The sequence below is a fragment of the Bufo gargarizans genome, chromosome 2 (assembly GCF_014858855.1).
Source record: "Bufo gargarizans isolate SCDJY-AF-19 chromosome 2, ASM1485885v1, whole genome shotgun sequence".
In the NCBI taxonomy this organism is placed as follows: Eukaryota; Metazoa; Chordata; class Amphibia; order Anura; family Bufonidae; genus Bufo; species Bufo gargarizans.
In genome coordinates this window covers 76,925,576-76,949,664 of record NC_058081.1, presented here as the reverse complement: position 1 = coordinate 76,949,664, position 24,089 = coordinate 76,925,576, and the positions used below count along the sequence as shown (strand labels likewise).

General features: G+C 44.5%; 1 protein-coding gene across 1 annotated transcript; it reads left to right on the top strand.

The window, feature by feature from the left end:
* The first annotated feature begins 18,321 nt into the window (after positions 1-18,321).
* On the top strand, positions 18,322-24,089 carry MAT2A (methionine adenosyltransferase 2A). The gene is made up of 9 exons (XM_044279221.1): positions 18,322-18,495; positions 20,958-21,035; positions 21,116-21,238; positions 21,319-21,431; positions 21,512-21,655; positions 21,741-21,959; positions 22,061-22,243; positions 22,362-22,495; positions 22,821-24,089. The coding sequence occupies exons 1-9, from the start codon at positions 18,405-18,407 to the stop codon at positions 22,921-22,923; spliced, it is 1,188 nt and encodes a 395-aa protein (XP_044135156.1). The 5' UTR covers positions 18,322-18,404; the 3' UTR covers positions 22,924-24,089.

The window sequence follows — 24,089 nt, the reverse complement described above, 5'->3', positions numbered from 1 at the left end:
TAGTGACTTCTTTTGCGGTGGCTCCTTTTGGCCATCTAGGTGATTCCGATGTCATAGGAATATTCCATCCTGATGTTCTTCCATAGTCACTAGATGCTGGTTGTCTCTCAGGGTTTCTCAGTTGAGTATTACTGGTCAGTCTAGCCATTACTCTCTGAGCCGCCATGTCCCTGTGTTCAGTGTAGTTGTCACCTAGGCGGTATTTAGATGGTAATGGCTTTGTGCCATTCCGGTTGGAAAATATTTCTAAGAGGTCAAACTCTGAGCTAGATGTTTCCGAGCTATAGTCAAATGAGTCTGACTCCCACATCTTCCAAAATCCAAAAAAGTTATCTAAAACACTCGATGTGCTCACCAATATCACTGCTGCTCCCTAGAAAGAAAGTCAACAATCTACAGAACACTGAGTGAGCCAGGTTCTAATCCAATCTTCTCACAATGCCGCGGTTATGACATCAGCACCAAGTGTAGAATGTTCAACTTAAAGGGCCACTGACTCCAAAATAGAGAAATATATTTAATATGGTTCATACAGAAATGCACATAACTCCGTGTGTTGGCTTAAAATGCTTCAGTTTGTGACTTTGTCTTTAATTATGGTTAAACTCACAATTTTTTTAGCACGAAGGTTATTGATACCTGTTATCAACCATTTCAGGAAAACAGAGATCAAAATATCTCATCATCTTAATTTCCACCATCTCCAATGTTATAATTACTTTACTATTAAAAACTTTGACATCACTGTTTGCATTGGTCCTGGCATGTATCTCTATGTATTAGGTAAAGACACATGAAACACATTTGAGTCAAAAATAAGCTTTTCATGTTCTACACTAATTTCTTGCAGAAGATGGTCATTCGCTGGTCACTTTCCCTCACAGCACACAGGAGATGGTCTTATATAATTCTACCCATTGCCAGCACTATAGTTCGGTGCAGCACTACAGCATACATGCTTAACAGTCGTTTCAAAGCATGAAAGTGAAGCAATGATAGTATATTGGATAGAGGAGTACATTGGGGAACAGGTGTTTCAGCGCTCAGAGTATTCGTATAGGGGCCTCCGGGGCTTCTGATGTTACTGCCTGTGTGTGTGGCATCAGTCAGAAGGAGATGGCGGTTGGGTGGGTGCTGTCTTTCAATGGAATCAGGATAAAAACATTTCATTTTACAGAAGATGACAAATCAGTATGGCAGAAGACAAACACAATGCAAGGAACGTTGTACTGAAGTAATAACAGTGGAGAGCATGAAAGTCGCTGCACTGCTTAGTATAGGCCCCCCTGCCCCACCAGGTTTCTTACTATGCTTGCACAAAACAATCCCAGGCATCGCAGAATCAAAAATGTGTGACTCTCCAGAATGCTGAAGAATTTTCCATTATTTTTTTTTATTAAAAAAAGAAAAAAAATTTAATGCAGAAAACGAAAATTGTAATAAAACAAAATTGTCCTATGCTTCACCCACCTGATCTGACCTCTATGTTGGAAAATGTAGAGCGGGTTCATGATAAGTACTGCGCTCCTTCTGAACACCATTGTCTTAACACCAGACAACCGGCATAAATACACTTACAAAAGTGCTCTCCTTCGCACAGTATATTATGTAAAGTTACCACTAGGGGGAGTTCAGTGCATAGAAATTCATACAGTTACCATTGACTTTACTGGAAGCTGTAAATTATCTATTTGCACTGAGCTCACCCTGGTGGAAGCTGATGGAAATGCAGTTCAGCGCTGGGCCCCCCTTCTCGAAACCCAATAGCAGACATGCGGTCCGCCTCTATGATAGGTGCTCCATTGTGTCACATGACACAACCCCATTTCACGTTACAGGCAACTTGGTTATTACCTGATGTTCACTGGTTCATTACTAAAAACTGTTGGTGATGAGCTGTTCTTGCTGGCCCTACAATTCCCCTGCAGCATCATTACAGGGGAAATGTAGTAATAGAGTGCCTCTTTGATGGCAACTCTCTGCTTGGGCTAATTCAGATCTGACAAATATATATGAATCCGCAAGTAATATATATAAATTTTGTCTCGCAATCACCAAGGATTTGCAGCAAGATCCGCTGTGGAAATATTCCAACACGTCTGAACCCTAAAAGTGACATACCACTTCCATATATCATGCCAATGAAATAGTTATATATGTTTGGTGGTCAGTTTCTGGCAGTGGTTTTTGGCCATAAAAATTGTGAATTTTCCTTACATTATGGAATAGGGCTATGACCTGATTCTATACATTGTTAAATATTCTTTACACTCTCTTTTCTTTTTCAGACTGGAGCAGACTGAGAAATGTGGATGCAAAATATAACTGCGGCGTACACTTATCACCATCTGATTCTTACCAGCCAACGAGGTCTAACAACACTGCTTCTACTTCTAATGCATCCGGTCTATCCAGCTTAACTAGAGATGCATTGTAACATAGTAACATAGTACATAAGGCCGAAAAAAGACATTTGTCCATCCAGTTCGGCCTGTTATCCTGCAAGTTGATCCAGAGGAAGGCAAAAAAAAAAACCTGTGAGGTAGAAGCCAATTTTCCCCACTTTAAGGGAATAAAAAATTCCTTCCCAACTCCAATCAGGCAATCAGAATAACTCCCTGGATCAACGACCCCTCTCTAGTAGCTATAGCCTGTAATATTATTACACTCCAGAAATACATCCAGGCCCCTCTTGAATTCCTTTATTGTACTCACCATCACCACCTCCTCAGGCAGAGAGTTCCATAGTCTCACTGCTCTTACCGTAAAGAATCCTCTTCTATGTTTGTGTACAAACCTTCTTTCCTCGAGGCGCAGAGGATGTCCCCTCGTCACAGTCACAGTCCTGGGGATAAATAGATGATGGGAGAGATCTCTGTACTGACCCATTGTACGGGAGGAGCTTTGTAAATGGTGAGTTAGTGGCAAAATTTGCATCGGTGCTGAATCCACCCCATGAGGAGCTCAAAAGTTGTGACTGGCTTCTTAATGTAGACATGAATTTCCCAAGGCCCCAGGTTGTAGTGGCAACCAATTGGAGCCCCACGATGTTGCCCCTGAGGCTTCAATTGGAAGGCAAAGGGAGCCCCCTCCCTCTGTCTGACCCCATAAATGAAGCGATTGATATTGACTATGTCATCGGTCGAATTGCCATTCCCGGTCATTGCAGTACAATGGGGGAATATTGCTAGAACGGAGACTGCAAATTGAAAGAGGGGGCATCGTGCATGAGCGGCCGCTGTCCAATCATCTCTATGGGACCGCTGAATACAGCTGAGCTCTGGCTTGGCTATTTCCGTTAGCCCAACAGAAGTGAATGGAGCGGTGGCTGCACTTGCACAGTGCACTTCCCATTTACTTCAATGGGACTTCTGAAAACAGCCGAGCAGGCTAATTGGCCGTTTTCAGCAACCCATATAAATGAATGGAGGGCGGCCGCACGTGCCCCCTCCTTCACTCTGCGGGTTCCAAGTATAGGTGGGACATGCACCTATCAAACATTGGGGGCATATCCCAGCGATACTGTATTCCCCCAATGTAGAAGATGTGCCAACCCCTTTAAAGTAAATAAAAAAATAACTATTGAGATACAATTCTCAAATGTATTATGTGCTATTCTATTATACATTAACTACTGTAAATGTATTACTATGCTATCGTATACAATCCTCAAATGTCCGGTATTATGGACTATTTTCCACTCATTTCTGACTTATCTTGGTCTAACAAATTATTCAAATAGATACATCACTAACAACTGCTATTACAGTACTCAACGCCTGTTACCCAGCATGAAAGGAGTATAAATCTGACTTGCCATGGAATGTAGAATTGTACGGCATTGGGGGTCTTTTGGAGTCTGAGAGCCCTTGGTCACAGTAATTGTCCCCATTATCCATTGCTATGAGTATCTTTACCGATGGAGGAGATCAAGATAACTTAGAGAATATTTTAGATTCCATCCTATATTATAGGAAGGTTACGGGGTACCGAATAAATGTGGGTAAGAGTCAATTATTATATTTAAGAGACCGAGGGCCCGGGAGTGAAGGGGGGGAGGGAGCTCAGAGGTTGACATAGATCACACTTACCTGATCTATCTAGGAATCAAGATAGGGAGGAAACCTTCTGCTCTCTACCAGTTGAACTATGAACCGTTGATACGGAAAATTGAGTTGGAACTAGAGAAATGGATGCAATTGCCATTAACGCTGTTTGGGAGGGCACACCTCTTGAAAATGGTGAGCTTCGCCAGACTGCTATACCCCATGCAGACCATATCATTGTTGATAAAGCATAGGGATGTGAGCAGGCTACAAAAAGCTTTCTCCCGTTTCTTATGGAGGGGAAAGAGAGCGCGTATCACATATGACAAGCTGTGTCTAACAAAGTGGGAGGGAGGTCTGCAGCTACCGAATATTAGACTTTATAATGTGTCATCATTATTTAGATATGTGAGAGACTGGGTGAGGGGTACGTCACATTTTTCCAATACCCCCCTCGAAAGGGAATTGGCTTATCCCTGGGACCTGGTTGCCCTTTTGCATACCAGGATCAGGGATACACCAGTGGGAATAAAACACCATAGTTTGATTAGGGATACTATGACGGCCTGGAGATTAGTAAGGAAGCTATATAAATTGCCTATGTATATTACCCTGTATATGCCATTATGTTATTATGTACTATACAGTGTCTGTATGCGATACGAATCTCCTTTAATAAAATGTGCTAAAAAAAAAAAAAAAAAGATAACTTAGAAATGGCTAAATAGAATATGAAGTCTTTTTTTTTTTTTTTTTTTACTTTCTTTATTGTATTTCAAATCTTAACAACAATAAAATAAAAATATATAAATCTTAACATTTTTTCCAAACAAAAGTAACCTCCCAGTCCCCTCCCATGGTGCGTTCTCCCTCACCGCCTCCGCCCCGTAACAAGACAGGGGAGAGATGAAGAGGACTAGAGAGCGGAGGAAGCTCTAAGGGCTGTACATTTCCCCAAATTCTAAGCCTTTTTGTCTCGCTATTTCTTTGCTTATATAAAATATATTCATATCTCTTATTAGTGTTTATCTTGTTTAACCATATATTCATACTAGGGGCATCTCGGGCAAACCAAGATCGCGCTATTAACAATCTGGCCAAAAACATTATCTTATAGAGAAGTTTTTTTTTTATCCCACTGGCATCCCACCAAGATTACCCAATACCCAACATTCAGCAGTAAAGGGTATCCGGACATTCAGCTTTCCCTCTATGTATTCATGAATAGTCCCCCAATACTGTTTCAACTCTGAACAGAACTGGAAAATATGCAAATAATCTGCATCAGGAGTATCACACCTCGGGCAGTTGGAATCACTCCTAATACCACATCTCCTAAGCCAAAGAGGTGTAACATAGAGTCTATGCAAAATATTAAACTGCACCACTTTTAAATCCTGAAGTACCTCTTCCCTGTCATCTAGAGAAGTCATTGCACATTCATTTTGCCAAGCCCTCTGTCCTGGAGAAAGGGTATCTACAAATCGTGCTCTAATTATATTTCTGTAAAGTTGGGAAATCTTCATCCTATACTCCAAATTCCCTATTAAATCATTAAGCTGTGTAGAAGGGTGTATTTCAAGCCTATCTTTTTTTCTAATACTTAAAAGTGCCGATCTTAACTGTAGGTAACGAAACCATGTTAATTTCTGTTTTTTCTTTTTGTGATAATACCGTATATGAAACTACATCCCCATTACCTACTACCTGTGTGATGTGTAATATATTACTTTTTTGCCAATATGGATCTCTACCTAACTCAACTAAAGTTTGAAAGTGTACCACAAAGGAGTGCATCCTATTGAACCCTTTAATCCAAACCAAAATCGAACACAATACCATGACTTCATAAAAAGGTTCCTGGCGGATTTAAATTCCTTATCAGAGTAGGTCAATTGATCTGACTCCAAGAACGAAAAAAAAGTTATCATATGGGGATTATTCAGCAAATACTTACATAGCGGGCTATGTCACAGCTATCATTCCATTCCCGGAAAAAGCAAAGCTGAATGGCCAAGAAGTATCCCTTGAAGCAGGGGAGATTAAGTCCTCCCCTCCCCAAGGGTTTATACCAATGCTCTAATTTAAGTCTGACACGTTTCCTCCCCCAGAGTAGATCGTTAATAATTATCTCTATTAATTTAAAGAACTCTCTCCTCTTCTATTTGATATCTATATTGAGCCCCTGGCTGCTAGGGTCAGACAAGACCCCAGGATTTTAGGGTTTGGGGTATTAGGAACGGAAGATGGCATTTCACTATATGCAGATGATATTTTATTTTATATTCAACAGACTCAAGTTAACTTGTTATATATCATCCAAATGCTCAATCAGTTTGGAAAAGTCTCAGGTCTGGATGTAAATTGGGAAAAAACTACTCCTATGCTATTGGATAATATGTTGTTAGATAAATCTGCACACCCCACGTTAAAAATCTTTCTAGTCCTTTCAGTATTTAGGTATTACAATTTACTCAAGGGTGGAAGATTTTGTCCCGCTGAATCTAATGCCATTGATAAATAAGTTGAGGTCTAAAAAAACACCATGGCTGTTATATCAATGGCTGTCCGTGCCGTTCCGCAAATTGCGGAACGCTCACGGATGCCATCCGTGTTTTGCGGATCCGCAATTTGCAGACCGCAAAACACACAACGGTCATGTGCATGAGGCCTTAGGGAGTGGGGGGCTAATGCTTTCAAACACAAACCAGTCTGTGTGACAGACGATAATGAAATCTATGGGAGGTGTAGACCTGTCGGACCAGGCACTTCAACCATACCTGGTGAAGCAAAAAAAACAGGGCCTGGTATAAAAAGGTAGAAATCCAACTCATTCAGATTGCTACCTGTAAGGGTTTCGTTTTATAAAAAAAAAAAAAGGCCCAAGGAACGCTCAGCTTGCTCAAGTTCCAGGGGAAGGTGGGTGAGAGTCTCCTGTTTGAGTCCCCTGCACCTGGACAAGCCTTTGAAGGCTATCAGAACGTCACTTTGTTCACCCTGTCCCCGGGCGGGTTACTCAATTTTACTACTCCAGTTGACTATCACAACCAGGCATTTTCAATTACCCCTGTTTTGAATCGTACCATACGGTTTCTAATTATTGATTTTATTTAATACCAAAAAGGTTGGTGGTGAAGGGATCTTTTCAGGAAGTCAATTTATTCTTCTTTTCTTTGTGGGCTTTCCAAGGAGCGAGGGATCCTTTTGGGACAGGCTATGGAGCATATTTTTTCAGACAGTGAAACTAATTTTACTACATGATTTTTTTATATATATTTCTTGTTCAACTAATTCCATGATTTCACCACTCACAAACTAATTTTTAGTAAGGCACTTTACTGTACAGAAGACCACATCTGTTCCAGAATGTAGACTTCTGGTCACAAAAAAACATCAGCCTGCCCTTGCTGGTCTATAGGGTCTACCTATGCCACCCCTGTGTGATTGCCCAAATAAATTGAGGCCATTGATTACTATACACTCACCTAGAGAATTATTAGGAACACCTGTTCTATTTCTCATTAATGCGATTATATAGTCAACCAATCACATGGCAGTTGCTTCAATGCATGTAGGGTTGTGGTCCTGGTCAAGACAATCTCCTGAACTCCAAACTGAATGTCAGAATGGGAAAGAAAGGTGGGCTACAACAGCAGAAGACCCCACCGGGTACCACGCATCTCCACTACAAATAGGAAAAAGAGGCTACAATTTGCACGAGCTCACCAAAATTGGACTGTTGAAGACTGGAAAAATGTTGCCCGGTCTGATGAGTCTCGATTTCTGTTGAGACATTCAAATGGTAGAGTCCGAATTTGGCGTAAACAGAATGAGAACATGTATCCATCATGCCTTGTTACCACTGTGCAGGCTGGTGGTGGTGGTGTAATGGTGTGGGGGATGTTTTCTGGGCACACTTTAGGTCCCTTAGTGCCAATTGGCCATCGTTTGAATGCCACGGGCTACCTGAGCATTGTTTCTGACCATGTCCAACCCTTCATGACCACCATGTACCCATCCTCTGATGGCTACTTCCAGCAGTATAACGCACCATGTCACAAAGCTTGAATCATTTCAAATTGGTTTCTTGAACATGACAATGAGTTCACTGTACTAAAATGGCCCCCACAGTCACCAGATCTCAACCCAATAGAGCATCTTTGGGATGTGGTGGAACAGGAGCTTCGTGCCCTGGATGTGCATCCCTCAAATCTCCATCAACTGCAAGATGCTATCCTATCAATATGGGCCAACATTTCTAAAGAATGCTATCAGCACCTTGTTGAATCAATGCCACGTAGAATTAAGGCAGTTCTGAAGGCAAAAGGGGGTCCAACACTGTATTAGTATGGTGTTCCTAATAATTATACAGGTGACTGTATAATGCTTCAATATTCTTGAGGGGCGTGGGGGGGGGGGCGTCATTATAAGGGTTGGATAACCTGTTTAGGACAAATCAAAGGTACAAAACTTACAGTCCACAAACATGAATAAACGTCAGTGATAGCAGGTCCATAAATGTACATATCCACTATAGACAGAAACAGATTAGGGTGCAGGACATTTCGGGGGCATTCCCTTTCATCAGGCATGTGCAATGCATCTCCATCTCTTAAAAAACATGAGGCTAGCTTAGTCCTGCACGCTAAAACTTTTACTGAATATCTTAAAGTGCAAATAATTCCTTAGGAACTTAGAAGGCCTCTTAGTCCAATACTATAACCGGACGATATTACCTATCAGTCTGTTTCTTCATTGGAGATGGACTTCAATAAAATCTGTACACTTGATGAATGGAAGGGTATACAGGAGGATTTGAACAAGAACATCGAGAAGCTGAAATCCACTATCTTGCAACGTAAGCTGAGACTATTTATTCAATAGGCTGTATACCTGGGCGGAGGAGTGCAGTCAAATACCACGCCGCACCCGGAGGGCTGAGGCAAAAACATTGCCCCTCCTACTTGCCCATATAGTAGATTCAAAGAAAAGGGGTAAAACTATTGTTCTCATTAAGTCCCCAGGGTACTACCGTATTAAGAGTGAAGATCCATTTCATCTCCTTTTGGCAGAATATCTTCCTCCAATCACCCCCTCTGGGGAGATCATCACCCGATCGATGCCTCTAAACTGCAAAAGGGATCCATCCGAATTATGTCTTCCTTTAAACTGTCTTGGTATGGACTTTATTTGTACAATAAAGAGTCCCAGAACTTTCCAGCCTTATCTATTTTGGCACAGGCAACGCACTTGCCACATTTCCCGAAGGTATCCCCTTCGTTCCAAACAGTCCCGATTCCTTGCGGACATAATGACTTTGGACCAAGTGGTCCCTAAGGTTCTTAGCTCTTCGATAAGTTATTGAAGGGTATGGAGGTAAGAAATGCTGTAAGTGAGGGTCAATCCACATATCCCAATATTTACCGAGGGCTGTACGTACCTCTTTCCATCTTGGGTTAAACCCAGTGATAAAGCGTATTTCTTCAGTGTTCTCTCTCTTTTCTTATGAAAAAGATCCCTCCTATTTGACAGCCGTGCTCTCCGGTATGCTCTTTCTAATTGGTAGTTTAATTTGAAACTGCTTTGACCCTTGCCTGGTGTCAGTGTGGATACTTCCATGCATGTAAAATCCTAGGATCAGAACAATTTGGAGCAGTAGAGCCAACGTAATTAGCCCCAAATGAGGGCATCTTCAACAGTGGCCAGACTCACCGCAGGAGCACAGACAGGTATGTGTTCTTCTGTGGGCATCTTTATCTAGGCATATCAAAAGAACAACAGAGCTGTCATACTGTCATCCTAAATTCTATACTGACTATTATACTTGTAGATAACATCTTTCCCTTGCAGCAGTAGTAAAATAACAATGGATACCTATATATAAAGTTGTTTTTTCTCTCTTTGCAGGCTGCTACAGAAGGACAATATTTTGTATCTAATTTTTAATGGCATAGTATTGATGAAATTAAAAAGGAAAAACAACAAAACGTTTTGGTGTCCGCCTCATGAGCGGAATGGTGACTGATCGGAGGCAAACTGATACATTCTGAGCGGATCCTTTTCCATTCAGAATGATTTAGAGCAAAACTGATCCGTTTTGGACCGCTTCTGAGAGCCCATGACGGATCTCACAAACGGAAAGCCAAAACGCTAGTGTGTAAGTAGCCTTAAATAGTTAATCGTTATCATTTGACAGACAACGTGATGCAGAATAGAAGAAAGAGAGATATGGTCAGATAGCGGTCACTTTACTGAGACATTATCTAAGCAATACTCTTTTAAGAACTTTGCTCTAAAGAATCGGAACACTTTCTTCTTATGTAAAGCATGTCCTTCATGACTTACTGTACAGCAATCCCTTCACCTAGACACAGTAATGCTATAAACGACTTTCTCTGTGAAGGAGAATAATAAAAATGTGTTTGTAAAGCAATAATACACATCATGACACATCCATAATTATGCAGGTGAGATATGGACTAGTGCGGGTGATGGCCCAGTAGCCTGGCTTTTAGTGGGGCAGCCTTTTCTGAGTCCTGATTTCTAGAAGTATTACCTGTCGGACATATTTGCACTTCCAGGGCTGCATTTCATGTTACATGGGCAGCCAGGTGGTCCTCTGTCAAGTCTTCCTTATCTCTCACTACAAAGATACATGCTTGATGGAGAGTATACGCGGACAGTGCAGGGACAGTGTTGGAAGATCATAGGGAGGGTTTGCATACACTGTGGGGAGAGCATAGGGAGGCTGTAATCTGAAGCTGAAGGGATCCATAGGAGACAGCGCAGTTTGCATCAATCCCTGTGTAGGCCACAGAGCTATCTAATTGAACAGTGTCCACCTTGTTTAATAGATAAGCAATTCTATTACGCCTTGATTCTCAAATTAGGGTGAATAAGCTTTTTAATTTTACTGTTATTGGGGTGCCCACCTTCTTTAATAGATAAACAATTCTATTACCCTTCATTCTCAAATTGGGGAGAATAAGCTGTCTAGTTCTAGTTATTGGGGTGCCCACCTTGTTTACTAGAATACTAGATAAGCAATTCTATTACACCTTGATTCTCAAATTGGGGTGAATAAGCTGTCTAAATTTACTGTTACTGGGATGTCCACCTTGTTTATTACATAAGCAATTCTATTAGGTCTTGATTCCTATATAGATATAATAATCGCAGGTCGGCGCTGCTTGTTTGAAGTCGCGGTGCACGTGTCCGTGGGATGGCGTCCCCAATGAAATATTGCAGAGAAGACCGGCACTCGCTGTAGATCAATCTTGTATTTATTAGTCAGTCACATATACAGAGAATAAGTGACGCGTTTCGGTGCTACCGCACCTTCATCAGACTTATCATCATACAAGAAAATCTTCATGTTTAAATAGACCGCCAAAACACAGGGAAATGACATCACACAGAAAACCACTCCCACTGATCAGTGTTTCGATTGGTGGGAGTGGTTTTCTGTGTGATGTCATTTCCCTGTGTTTTGGCGGTCTATTTAAACATGAAGATTTTCTTGTATGATGATAAGTCTGATGAAGGTGCGGTAGCACCGAAATGCGTCACTTATTCTCTGTATATGTGACTGACTAATAAATACAAGATTGATCTACAGCAAGTGCCGGTCTTCTCTGCAATATGTATATATATATTTACAGGACATACAGTATACTTTACATTAACCAATCACAATCAACCCCATTGAAACTAGTGGGATCCAATCACAATGTCACATGATCTCTTCCTAGAAGCTCAAGCTTTATGCATATCTCACATGGATTACTCTTGCTTAGAAAAGCTAAAAAACATAAAAAGTTCTCATAGTTTTTTGTTTTCTAAAAATGACCGTCTGTGCCCTTGGTAGATACAGGAGGTAAATAAACATACCACCCTATAGGTGTCAACAACCTCTGGACATTGATTTTTCCATGACATTTGATATTTTTCCAGTTCTGTTATCTGTAACCTGAAACCAAATACACTATTTTGGAATTATAGTTTTGTGATGCAATAATGTACACTACAATAAAGCCCCCCCCCACCTTCCAAGCAACTGTACAAATGGCGGCTACCCGTCCTAGTCACATGGTGGCACACGTACTATTCCCCCATGCAATAACAGCATAACAATTACCAATATAACATAAATAATAATGACAAATAAAAACCAAACACTTGCATGGAATATCAATGACCTCAATGTTTATTAATTGTTACACAAGGCAAACACTAACTTCTAAAAAAAAAATTATAAATATTAAATCTAAAATATCAAAATATAATAACCATCAATAATCAGTTTAGAGGAGACCACATTCCCCCCGCATGAGCTGGGAGACCTAACCCCACATGGCCAATTAGCTGAGGACCAGGATGGCACAAGCCACAGTGGAACACACCAGAACCAGGCCATAACAGCTGCACAGATTGACCTGCAGGTGAGCCTTCATGGTAAGTGGCACTAAAATACTAGGAGACAACTTGCATACTGTACCCCAAAAATTACAATAATGACTCAAGGGAAATGTTCCACCATGGTCCACTAAACTATGCACTCTAGGGGGACCATGGTGGCACAATTCCCTTGAGGCATTCTAGGATAGGTTGCCGAAGGATATTATGGGAAGAAAGTCATGCAAGCTCTGCCTTTGATGCCACCAGATGTAAGGCAGCTATCCTATAAGTCATTGCTTGACCCTTTAAATAGGCCTTGAGACATGACTTAGATAATAACTAAGCCAGCATCTCATCTGCAGACAGCTGTTTCGGGGTGATTGCCCCTCATCAGTGCAGAGCAGAGAGTACTGACTTAACTGGGTGAGAGGCCTAAGTGAGGATTTGGGGGATACTATCTGCTCTGCACTGATGAGGGGCAGGTGAACATTAGATTATTATTATTTTATACCTGGCTACTTGGGGACAATAGGTGTATTGCTGGGGGGAACTATGTGTAATACTGCGGGCATGTCTACCACTGGGGCATTACTTGAGACACTAGGGAATTACTGGGGACACTATAGGGAGCAGTAGTGGGCACTATAGGGGGCATTACAGGGACATTATGGGACATGTTTTATACTGGGGGGGGGCACAATTATTACTGGTGGACGTACCATAGGAGGTCGGATTATTATTGGTCAACCACTGCAAGATGGTGGTGATGCATTCACTGTAACCCAGACAACCTGCAAAATAAAGAGAATGGGGGACATTTATTATGAATTATACGTCACTTTTTGCATATTAATATTGCACTTTTTGTCACAACGTTTTTCTGCCTCAAAATCTGCGACTTTTTGCCGCTGATGCCAATTTTACCAAATGCAGAGAAAAGGGGGCGTGACGTGGGTGGGGAAGTGGGCGGACCGGCAGGCCTGTCTTGTTTATCTACCTAAATCTACGCTAGCAAGGGAGAACGCGTAGATTTTAGTAACTGACACGGCCTGCTGGAGGAAGCGCTAAAGTTATATAGAGGCCTGCGCCACCACATAACTTTGGCATATCTACAGGCAGCATTTGTAAAGGACACCTTCTTAGTCCCTTAGTCCATGTGTTACAGTAGTAAGCATCAGGTGCACACCTCCTGCTTGGCTAGCTATATCATGACTTTGTACAGCAGTCTCCATGAGGAGTAGTAGGTCCATCCCATTTTTCTGTCATACATGATGAAAGCAAAATGGAACTCACCGCACATCTAGAGCCCCTCTCCAATGACACGACTGAGCCCGACTGCCTATGAGCTAACGCCACTCACTATCCCAGCCATCCCGGTGCCACAGTGTTATGGCTCAGCACCGTCTTGCCTCAGGCTGGCCATACATCTAAATTCGGCAGTATTGGCTGACCATCTAATGCAGGGATGGCCAACCTGTGGCCCTCCAGCTGTTGCAAAACTACAACTCCTAGCATGCCCAGACTGCCTACAGCTATCAGACTACAGCAGGGCATGGTGGGAGTTGTAGTTTTACAACAGCTGCAGAGCCGCAAGTTGGCCATCCCTGAACTAATCTGTATTGTGGCTTTTGTTATGAGGGAAGATAAGCCACCGACGGAGGAGTCTGGCACTGACGTATTGCCTTCTCTCTCTGAAAACATATGCATGCTCGGCTGAGGGTGCAGGTGTATGGGAAATGAGAGGAATGGCTGGCGGCCGAACGCCGAGAGAGCTATGGAAAGTGTATGGCCAGCCTCACTCAATAAGTTGCATGATGTCCTCCTTACCTCACTAACTTCCAGGCTGTGTGGGCCACCAAATCTGTAACTCTTCTTGTTGCCCCTTATGTGTTCAGTACTATTTTCTGGCAGGCCTCAAAATTAATGGCACGGGAATCCCTCAGTTTTACAAAGCACTTTTCAGCCTAGTGGATGCATGTACATTACTCTGTTCTGTGGTCCTTGTTCCAAACATCCTGAAGCCTAAGAGCATCTAGAATCCATTGCTGGTCTTTCCCTGTGCTTTACCTGACATCTCTGACCCTCCCTGGACAGTCACTTGCTAACATTTCTCTGCCGAACTTGCTTGTCTTGTTCTTCATCTCCTGCCCCCCCCCCCCCATCCTCTTATGTAACACTAAATTATCTTTTGGCCTTTCCCCTATGATATTCCGATGACTGACAACACTGCACAATCACAATAAGGGCTCATACACATGAACGTTTTTTGCGTTCAGTATACTGGCCATTTTTTTGGGTCAGCATAAAAAAATTGTGTCTCTGTGTGCATTCCGTTTCAGTTTTTCTGTTCCGTTAAAAGATAGAACATGTCCTATTATTGCCCGCAAATCACATTCCGTGACTCCATTCAAGTCAATGGGTCCGCAAACAAAAAACAACGGAACATATACGGAATGTACTCTGTATGTCTTCCGTATCCGTTCCATTTTTGAGGAACCATCTATTGGAAATGTTATGCCCACCCCAATTTTTTCTATGTAATTACTGTATACTGTATATGCCATACGGAAAAAACTGAATGGAATCGGAAACACTACTGAAACAAAAAAACTGAAAAACTGATCCTTTAAAAGTGGCCCGCAAAACACTGAAAAAGCCATACGGTCATGTGCATGAGCCGTAACTGATAGGTGTGAACGAACCCCTCCATACACACTATTAAACATTAGCGCGCAGACATGCAGGGCTGTACAATATATGCAGCGTCATGGCTCCCTCTGTAGCTCGGATTCCACGTGCCAGCTCTTTGTTTCATCAGCAGTGATTCTGCAGAAGGAAAATCTGCAGAGGAAGGAGGAGGGAGCGATGGTGCACCGTATACGACACAGGCCTGCTGCAGAGCGTGGAGTAACCTACATGAGATCTGCACAGCCTTTCTATTGACCCTACACATAGCAGAACACAACATGCTACGTGCCGTATGGCGAGCGCATCTTATCCTCTTCCATCAGAACGCCAGCCTCCCCGGACAATAACGTATTCATTGCATTATCCGGGTTAATCCTCCTAGGCTGGTCAACTTCCTAGACCCTAGTACTCTTGGAAAACCAGAGTAATCTCCCTAGATTGTACATAGAGGACACGACCACGGTTCTGCGGAGGGAACTTGCATGATAAAGAACATTCTAGATCCTGGGACTGCGCACACTTCCTGCAGAGAGAGGATAACGCTCCCTACACATACTATATTCCCGGAGAACCCTGATAAAGAGGACGAACTTCAAGTGTGACTGCAAATAAGCAGAGACGGACTGGGGGAAAACTGTGGCCCCGTGTGGTCGGAGAGTCCAAATTTACAGAAGGTACAGAACTCAAGTAGGGACAACAGAAGTTCTTGGGGCCAGCAAGATCATAGTGCAGCAGAAAATACTGCCCCAGCAGAACCAGATACCACAGTGCAGCAGAAAATACTGCCCCAGCAGAACCAGATACCACAGTGCAGCAGAAAATACTGCCCCAGCAGAACCAGATACCACAGTGCAGCAGAAAATACTGCCCCAGCAGAACCAGATACCACAGTGCAGCAGAAAATACCGCCCTGGCAGAGCCAGATACCACAGTGCAGCAGAAAATACTGCCCCAGCAGAACCAGATACCACAGTGCAGCAGAAAATACTGCCCCAGCAGAACCAGATACCACAGTGCAGCAGAAAATACTGCCCCAGCAGAACCAGATACCACAGTGCAGCAGAAAATACTGCCCCAGCAGAACCAGATACCACAGTGCAGCAGAAAATACTGCCCCAGCAGAACCAGATACCACAGTGCAGCAGAAAATACTGCCCCAGCAGAACCAGATACCACAGTGCAGCATAAAATACCGCACAAAATACCGTCATCCCTGCTACAGTATTTAACTGTATTACTGTCCTGAGGATGGCGATACAGTTGAATTCGGGAGGGCACCTGCCGCTGTCGATCAGGTGTATAAGTACCTGATGCTCCTACATTAATTAACATAGAGAGCATCAGATCATTATGTACCCGAAATGAAGGTTCGGGCAGCACACCTGAAAATTTCCCTGTAGGCAGAGGCGTACATAGAGAAGTAAGAGCCCCACAGAAAGGATCAAACCAGCCCCCCCACACAAGACAGAGGTTTTCTGCCTAAACCCCTTTCACCCCTTGGGTCATTTTTTTCACTGCCTCATTTGCTAAAAGGTGTTCCTTTAGATCAGGGGTCAGCAACCTCCGGTGTTTGTAAAACTACATCTCCCATCATGCACACTTGCTTGGCTGTTCTCTAAACTCCCACACAAGTGGAAGGAGCATACTGGGAATTGTAGTTTCACGACAGCTGGAGTCAGGGGTGTAGCTAACGGCTCATGGGCCCTGGTGCAAGAGTTCACCTTGGGCCCCCCTTCCCTCAGTGCTTTGTGTCTTCTTATGCGGCACAAGGGTCTTTGGGGCCCCTGGGCCCCGGTAGCGACAGCTACCTCTGCACCCCCTATAGCTACGCCCATGGCTGGAGTACCAAAGGTTGATGCTCCCTGCTTTAGAGGGTAGAGTCCAGACTAAGTTTTCACCCCCAGTAGAAGAGGGGATGAGCCCAACTAAGACTGGGCCCCCTCTTGCCCTGGGCCCCATAGCAGTCGGATGGTCTGCCTCTATGGTAGTTACGCCCCTGCCTGTAGGGTCTATGGCCAGTCCGCCCCTGTACGTACTGGCGGCTGCTGCGGAGCCCCCGCACACTGCCCTCACTAGATGCAAGAAGAGGAGGTACATGGATGAAAACCGACTAACGGTCCAAAATGACGCGCAGTCTTACACGGTTTGCAGTTTTCCGCTCGGTAGCTTGTACAAAAATACCATCAATATCATGAGCTTCACCTGTACAAGCCGCGCTGCAAACCATGTGGTCCAAGACCCCCCCCATGTAAATGCGCCCTTACAGGCATGTAAAAGAGGGAAGCCAGCCCGAGCAGCCGCCTCGTGGGTGTATGATGAAATGATTCAGCACCGAGGGGCCCCTCCCCTCTACCTCCACCGCGGCTCGCAGTCCAGAAACCAGACAATGCATTCTTCGGATCTACGATTCAGGGAACATTTCATGGGCAGACTAGTATAAAACGACTGCCGTGCACGGCGTCATGTCTACGGACGCATCAGCGCAATCATCCAAATACAGAACATTAATGTAACGGTAAATCAGATGACAGATATTGTCTCCTCACACTGCCATTAACCCCTACTTTACTAGTGGAATTCATTTTTACAGTCAAATATTTTCACTGGACGACCCTGCAATTTGCAGCCTGCTGTAAATTAATATGGTCCATCCCTTTAGTGCGGCATGGAGGAGCCAACTTGCATTATAAAGAGCGTCTTCTCCATTACTTATAGGATTACTATGTACAAAAACTGAGACTGAATAGTAATAGTAATAGAGTGCCATATGTTAGTTATTAGCCATGGACTGGGCTTCACACCACTGACACGTCTCCTCTCACAACCAGGACGGACTGACTAGGCCCCGCCCACTAGCTCTAAACCCCTGTCTCATGGACTGTACCAACACTCAAGTTGATTGAATTAAATGCCTTTCAACATAAAATTATTTGACACTGCGTAATCCATTTCAACTTTGAAACTATTCAATATTATCCGACCCGACATTTTTTTTTATTTTTTATTAAGCACTGCCATTCGCCTTGTCCCCCCCCCCCCGCGCGGTGACTAGTGGTACAATCCATTTGGCTCGGCCCACTCTCCCCAGCGACGACGTCATGTGAAGTGGGGGCTGAGGAGTGGCCGAACGGCGTCGCGCGGGATCCGTGACGTCAATCCGGGGAGGCTATAAAACCCTATAGCTGGCGCCATTCTTGCATTCCAACCGGTGAGGACCAACAAGAAGCAGTTCCTGCGTTAACGTTCCGATACCGCCTCTCCAAATACACAACCATGAACGGACAGCTGAACGGTTTCCATGACTCTCTCATCGAAGAGGGCAGCTTTCTTTTTACCTCTGAATCAGTTGGGGAAGGGCACCCTGGTGAGTATGCTGAGCCGTCTGTGGGGGGGACGGGAAAAGGGGCTCGTGACGTCACTACTTGTTCGCTGTCATTCTAGTCGATAAAGTTGTTTTATGCGTTACGGGAAGAGCGAAGGCGCAAAATAGGTGCGGAGGCGTTTTGTGCCGCCGGTGGACGCGCCTGGTGTGCGGAGCTCCGCAATGCAGCGGGGAGCACGTGGTCCTGGGCGCCCCCTCCCGTCCTGTCCCCGGCTGGCCTGGTAACGGAGCTCCTGTCACATCACGTGCTCTGGCCAAGAGGCTGAGCCTATCGCTTACATAAAGCCACCTACCTGTGTGATCAGCAGGTGGATACCTACCTGCAGGCAACTGTATGTCTATGTAGCTTTGGCCATGGATTACAGAGCAGGTTAGGTTTGTTAATCCTTTGCCAGCATGATGTGACCTGGTAGGTGTCTGTGAAGGTGGCACTTGTATAATCATGGCTCCTGATTAAGGGATAATTGGTGCAATCAGATTGGACATCATGTGATAGGAAGGGGGGGTTGTAATGTTTAGTCTTTTACCGCCTCCACTTTCAGTGCGGCCCTGATGGCGGCACGAGGCAGTCCTATATCTTGTGCGTCAGCCCTGTGACTGTAGTCCCCTCCTGCCCGGGGGGTGTGGGAGGGGATGGCCCAATGGCTGAGTCGTCTCCGGTTTCAGGTCACGGACAGCTGCACGCTTGGGTTTTTCTATGTATTCTATATTTGGCGCTGTCTGCTTATCTGGAAGGGCATGAGCACTGGGACCAGAGCTCGGCCATTCACTCCTTGGCTCTGTGCCTGGCTTTCTCTGCTTTGACAGCAGGTGTTTGCTATGAACATACTAGCGATCCCGTGTTTTGTGCAATGCTTGGAGTAGCTAACACGCTTGATACGTCATGCATGTTATTTCTCAATCGTCTAGAGATGCAGCTCATAATGAGCCTCTAATTACCCATATCTGTCAGTATTCCTGGAAGTCCTTGAGGCTTGGAACCACGAGGGGCAGGTTCTGCCAGCGGTCCTATTGAGGAATGTGAATGGAGTGTCAGCTGATAACTGAGTAATGGATTAACCTGAAAGCAAATGGAGACAAGTGAGGATTTAGGTTGTGTCTCTAAGGAGGGGCAGGAGTCATGTAGGGCTTATCAGCGTAGACGGTAACCTGACCCTCTACCCGGTGTAAGGGGAGCAGGTGTTCGGTGAAGCCGCCTTATATGGGGGACATGTGGTTTTCTGGTTCTGAATTGTACTGCCGAGAGGGTGGGTCTGTGGCTCAACTTTCAATGCTTAAAGGGGAGAAATTGTGGCTAATGTGAGACCACACGTGTTAAAGGTCTCAAACCACTGAGGACCCCCCCAGCACTGCTCAGCTTCTGACTAGAGCACTTAGGGGAGAGTCACAGGCTTGTCCCACTGATTATGTTGAGGGATATAGATTGGGCATGTTGACTGTCCATTCATGGTAGCTTTATTCTCAGGGCAAGCTGCTGGGAGGTGTTTGGTAGCAGTTCATTCCCTATGGACAGCATGCACACACTGATCATAAGAACTAGTGGTCATGTGAGAAAGCACAGGGGGTGAAAGTGTAAGGACACGTTAAAAGGGGCTGTTGCCTCGCCTGGCCTGACTTTGCAGTTGTGAATCTTATCGGTTGTGGTGCTGCTCTATTATTCCTACTAGAAGTATGAATTGCTAACTGGCAGTGTTGATTGGGTAGGATCAGATGGTGCCCCTGTTAGCAGTTCATTAACTTCTGATAGCAATACAGTTGTGAGGGGCAGTCGTAATAGATTCCCTGGAACTGTAACTTAGGGGAGACTACAGTTCACTGGCTTGTGTCGGTACTTTTAGGCCCTCTTTTAAAGGGATTTAAAAAAAAATGAAAATCTGACAAATACATGACTAGAACTGGCCCTCTGCCTCACGTGGATCCAGAGATCTTTGTTCTGCTAGGGCAGGGCTGCAGCTCTCCAGCTGTTGTAAAACGAAGATTCCCACCATGCTCTGCTGTAGGCAGTCTGGGCATGCTGGGAGTTGTAGTTTTGCCACAGCTGGAGAGCTGCAGGTTGTCCATCCCTGTGCTTGGTTTATCAGGCTTGCAGCGCCCACAGCTCAGGAGGCAGTTGAAGGATGGAACTGAACACGTGCAGCCACCTCTGAGGGACAGAAATCAAACAGCAGGTGGCGCTGTAGACCTTTTATTGGCTATACTAAATGTGCAATTGTATGCAGTCACAAGTGTTCAGATCTAGGTGCTGGTTTGAAAACTGCAGAATATTTATATTTCGTGGGATGACCCCTTGTAGTCATAAACGGTATCTATAGAGCCCATTTTATTCTGGAAATCGGTGGTGTATAACTGCCCCCCCTCCACCGCCATGGATCTTGTGTACCAGAAGTAAATTCTTGTGTTGCTGATTTCTCATGTTTTGGTTCTTGGCTTTTATTTCTTTACAGACAAAATCTGTGACCAAATTAGTGATGCAATCCTGGATGCCCATCTGAAACAGGACCCTGATGCTAAAGTAGCCTGCGGTAAGCTTACTACCTGTATTGCATTATCTATGGAGTGAGGTGACTTGGAGTATGGGTCTGACTGTCTTGTGTGTCTGCAGAAACTGTGGCTAAGACTGGGATGATTCTCCTTGCTGGCGAGATCACTTCAAGGGCTGTAGTGGACTACCAGAAGATTGTGCGGGACACAATCAAATATATCGGCTATGATGATTCCTCCAAAGGTGAGTGAATTGACCTGCGAGTACCTCTACTGATGTGGGAACATCTGGCCATTACATGAACTCTTAACGTATTTTCTTAGGTTTCGACTATAAGACCTGCAATGTGTTGGTTGCCCTTGAGCAGCAGTCTCCAGACATTGCCCAAGGTGTCCACCTGGATAGGAATGAAGTGGATGTTGGTGCTGGGGATCAGGTAAGAACTGAGCTGAAGCCACTCTTTGCTTATCAATCCCATAAAACATGGCTGTTGTACTGAATTCCTCCTCCTTGCAGGGCCTCATGTTTGGTTATGCTTCAGATGAGACAGAGGAGTGCATGCCCCTCACAATTATCCTGGCACACAAACTGAATGCTAGAATGGCAGAGCTGCGTCGCGATGGCACCCTGCCCTGGCTTCGTCCTGACTCAAAGACCCAGGTGAGAGACTTAATCAGCTCATCTGTGTTTATATGCAAGTCTTTCATGATGCAACATAGCTTGACATATTTGATCCTCTTGCCAGGTGACTGTCCAGTACATGCAGGATCGTGGTGCCGTGATCCCAATTAGAGTGCACACCATTGTAGTCTCCGTACAGCATGATGAAGAGATCTGCCTGGACGAGATGCGTGACGCTCTGAAGGAGAAAGTGGTCAAGGCTGTGGTTCCAGTCAAGTACCTGGATGATGACACAATCTACCATCTGCAGCCCAGTGGCCGCTTTGTTATCGGTGGGCCACAGGTCAGTCAGTTCTTGCACTGAATTTAATGAGTTGCATTCTACTTGGCTAACATCCTGTTTAGCTGTTATGTCCCTAGATATTAAACACCATGTCTTTCCAGGGAGATGCTGGTTTAACTGGACGCAAGATTATTGTGGATACTTATGGTGGATGGGGCGCTCATGGAGGTGGAGCCTTCTCTGGCAAGGACTACACAAAGGTGGACAGATCTGCTGCTTATGCTGCCCGTTGGGTGGCAAAATCCCTCATTAAGGCTGGCCTTTGCCGCCGTGTCCTTGTCCAGGTATGTAAAATTCCTGTGAAGGTTTCTACTTGTGTGTAACAGGATGCTGGCCTCTCAGTTTCTTTATCATGCCCATTGCCTGTGATGTTCACACTCTAGATCTTAATTTCTTAAACAGGTTTCCTATGCAATTGGTGTTGCCCATCCTCTGTCTGTTTCAATCTTCCACTATGGGACCTCGCAAAAGAGCGAGAGGGAGTTGCTGGCTATAGTGCAGAAGAACTTCGACCTTCGCCCTGGTGTCATTGTCAGGTAAAGTAGGCACAAGCATTGCTTTTGTTTACCAAGGAGGTGGGAGGGAGGTGTAGTTCCCTAGTCACCTCGATAAGGGCTTGTCCTACAGTGTATGCTGAGCACTGTTGACCCAGTGAGAAGATTGCCATGGGTTTCAGGCCACTGGTGGACCCTGCTGTAGGCAGTCTGTATTTTGGTGAGTATAGTGTCCAAGATGTCCCCAGGGTAAGTGCCCTCCCTGTACAGAAGCCACGGGGCAGGATCCTGCCATAGCTTATATATTTGATTTAACAGAGGTTTGATCCTTAATCTGTACATTAACCAACAAACTTGTATATTCCAGGGATCTGGATCTGAAGAAGCCAATTTATCAGAGGACTGCAGCCTATGGTCATTTTGGTAGGGAGGGATTCCCTTGGGAAGTGCCCAAAAAGCTGGAGTATTAATTGTTAGGCTTTTCCTCCTCTGAGCTGCTGGCGTTATATACAGAGAAGCCTGCATATTCCTAGGGAGGAAAAGGCCCCTGTTAATGTTTCCTGTCATTCTGTTGGTTCAGTGTAGTCTCCAGTGCCATGTCCTGCTACTTATAGACCAGGTACCATGTTTGCACTGGTCATCGCCCCTGCATCTTTGCTGTCATCTGTCTGAGGACTTGTAGCAGACAAGTCTTTTTTTTTTTTCAGTAAGCATATAGTATATTCCCAGGCTTTCAGTACTGCCATGTGCACAACTATTCTGTATACTCCAGTAGATTTGCTATGGATCTTGATGGGTCCCAGCTTCTGTTCCTTTCGCTAGTCAACTTGTGACATTCTGTGTGCATTTAATTCCCTATGCATACAACTCAGCACTTTGCCAAAACCATACACTTGTAATTTCCGATAGCTGTTAAGCAGTGCACATTTTTCATCCCCTCCCCCAAAAATTATTTTTAATTGGTCTTAGTGCTGTTATCTTCTGGTGCCTGTACGCCCTATTTATTTCAACAAAACCTTTCCACTCAGCCACACTGCACAAGCCTCCCCCTGTCTGGTATGTAATACCTCTGCAAGTTGGTGCCATGTTGCCTATATTCTCCTCTGCAGCTGGCTGGTGTGGCTACAGAGAAACCAGCTTGGCGCAGAGTTGAGGCACCCAACCAGCAGCAGCCAAGGGGAGGGTAAAAGGATCTTACTTGAAAACGGATGTGTTAACTGCTTTATTTATTGTGTTGCCAGGTGCGGGCGTAAGTACAGAGTAGCCGGTGCTGCAGGCAACTTTTATATATATATATATTTTTTTTTTTTTACACTTTATGCTGTTTCAGTTCTGACTCTCCAGTCAACCTCTGGCATGCTAAGGTGTAGTACAGAAAAACCTTAGCTGTGCCCTGCAGAGGTCCTGGCTTGTTGTTGTGTATCATTCAGTTGGAGTGTCCTCTGCAGGAGTTTGCGCAAATACCAGTGTTGTACAGAGAAACTGGTTGTTTACATGCTGGTCCTGGAGAGGGTCCTCTGACTGCAATAGGTTACACTAACCACTTTTTTAAACTATTCCATGTGTCTGGTTCTGGTAAAAAAATACAATCACAGCAAGATTTCATGAATAAAGTATTAGGTGCTCCCTTTAAAAA

What these genes read in the sequence shown, in the direction of transcription:
- MAT2A (XM_044279221.1), top strand. Translation starts at nt 18,405, where the DNA reads ATGAACGGACAGCTGAACGGTTTCCATGACTCTCTCATCGAAGAGGGC. An exon ending in AGTTGGGGAAGGGCACCCTG is followed by an intron (nt 18,496 to 20,957) that starts GTGAGTATGCTG and finishes ATTTCTTTACAG; the next exon opens with ACAAAATCTGTGACCAAATT. An exon ending in ATGTTGGTGCTGGGGATCAG is followed by an intron (nt 21,432 to 21,511) that starts GTAAGAACTGAG and finishes TCCTCCTTGCAG; the next exon opens with GGCCTCATGTTTGGTTATGC.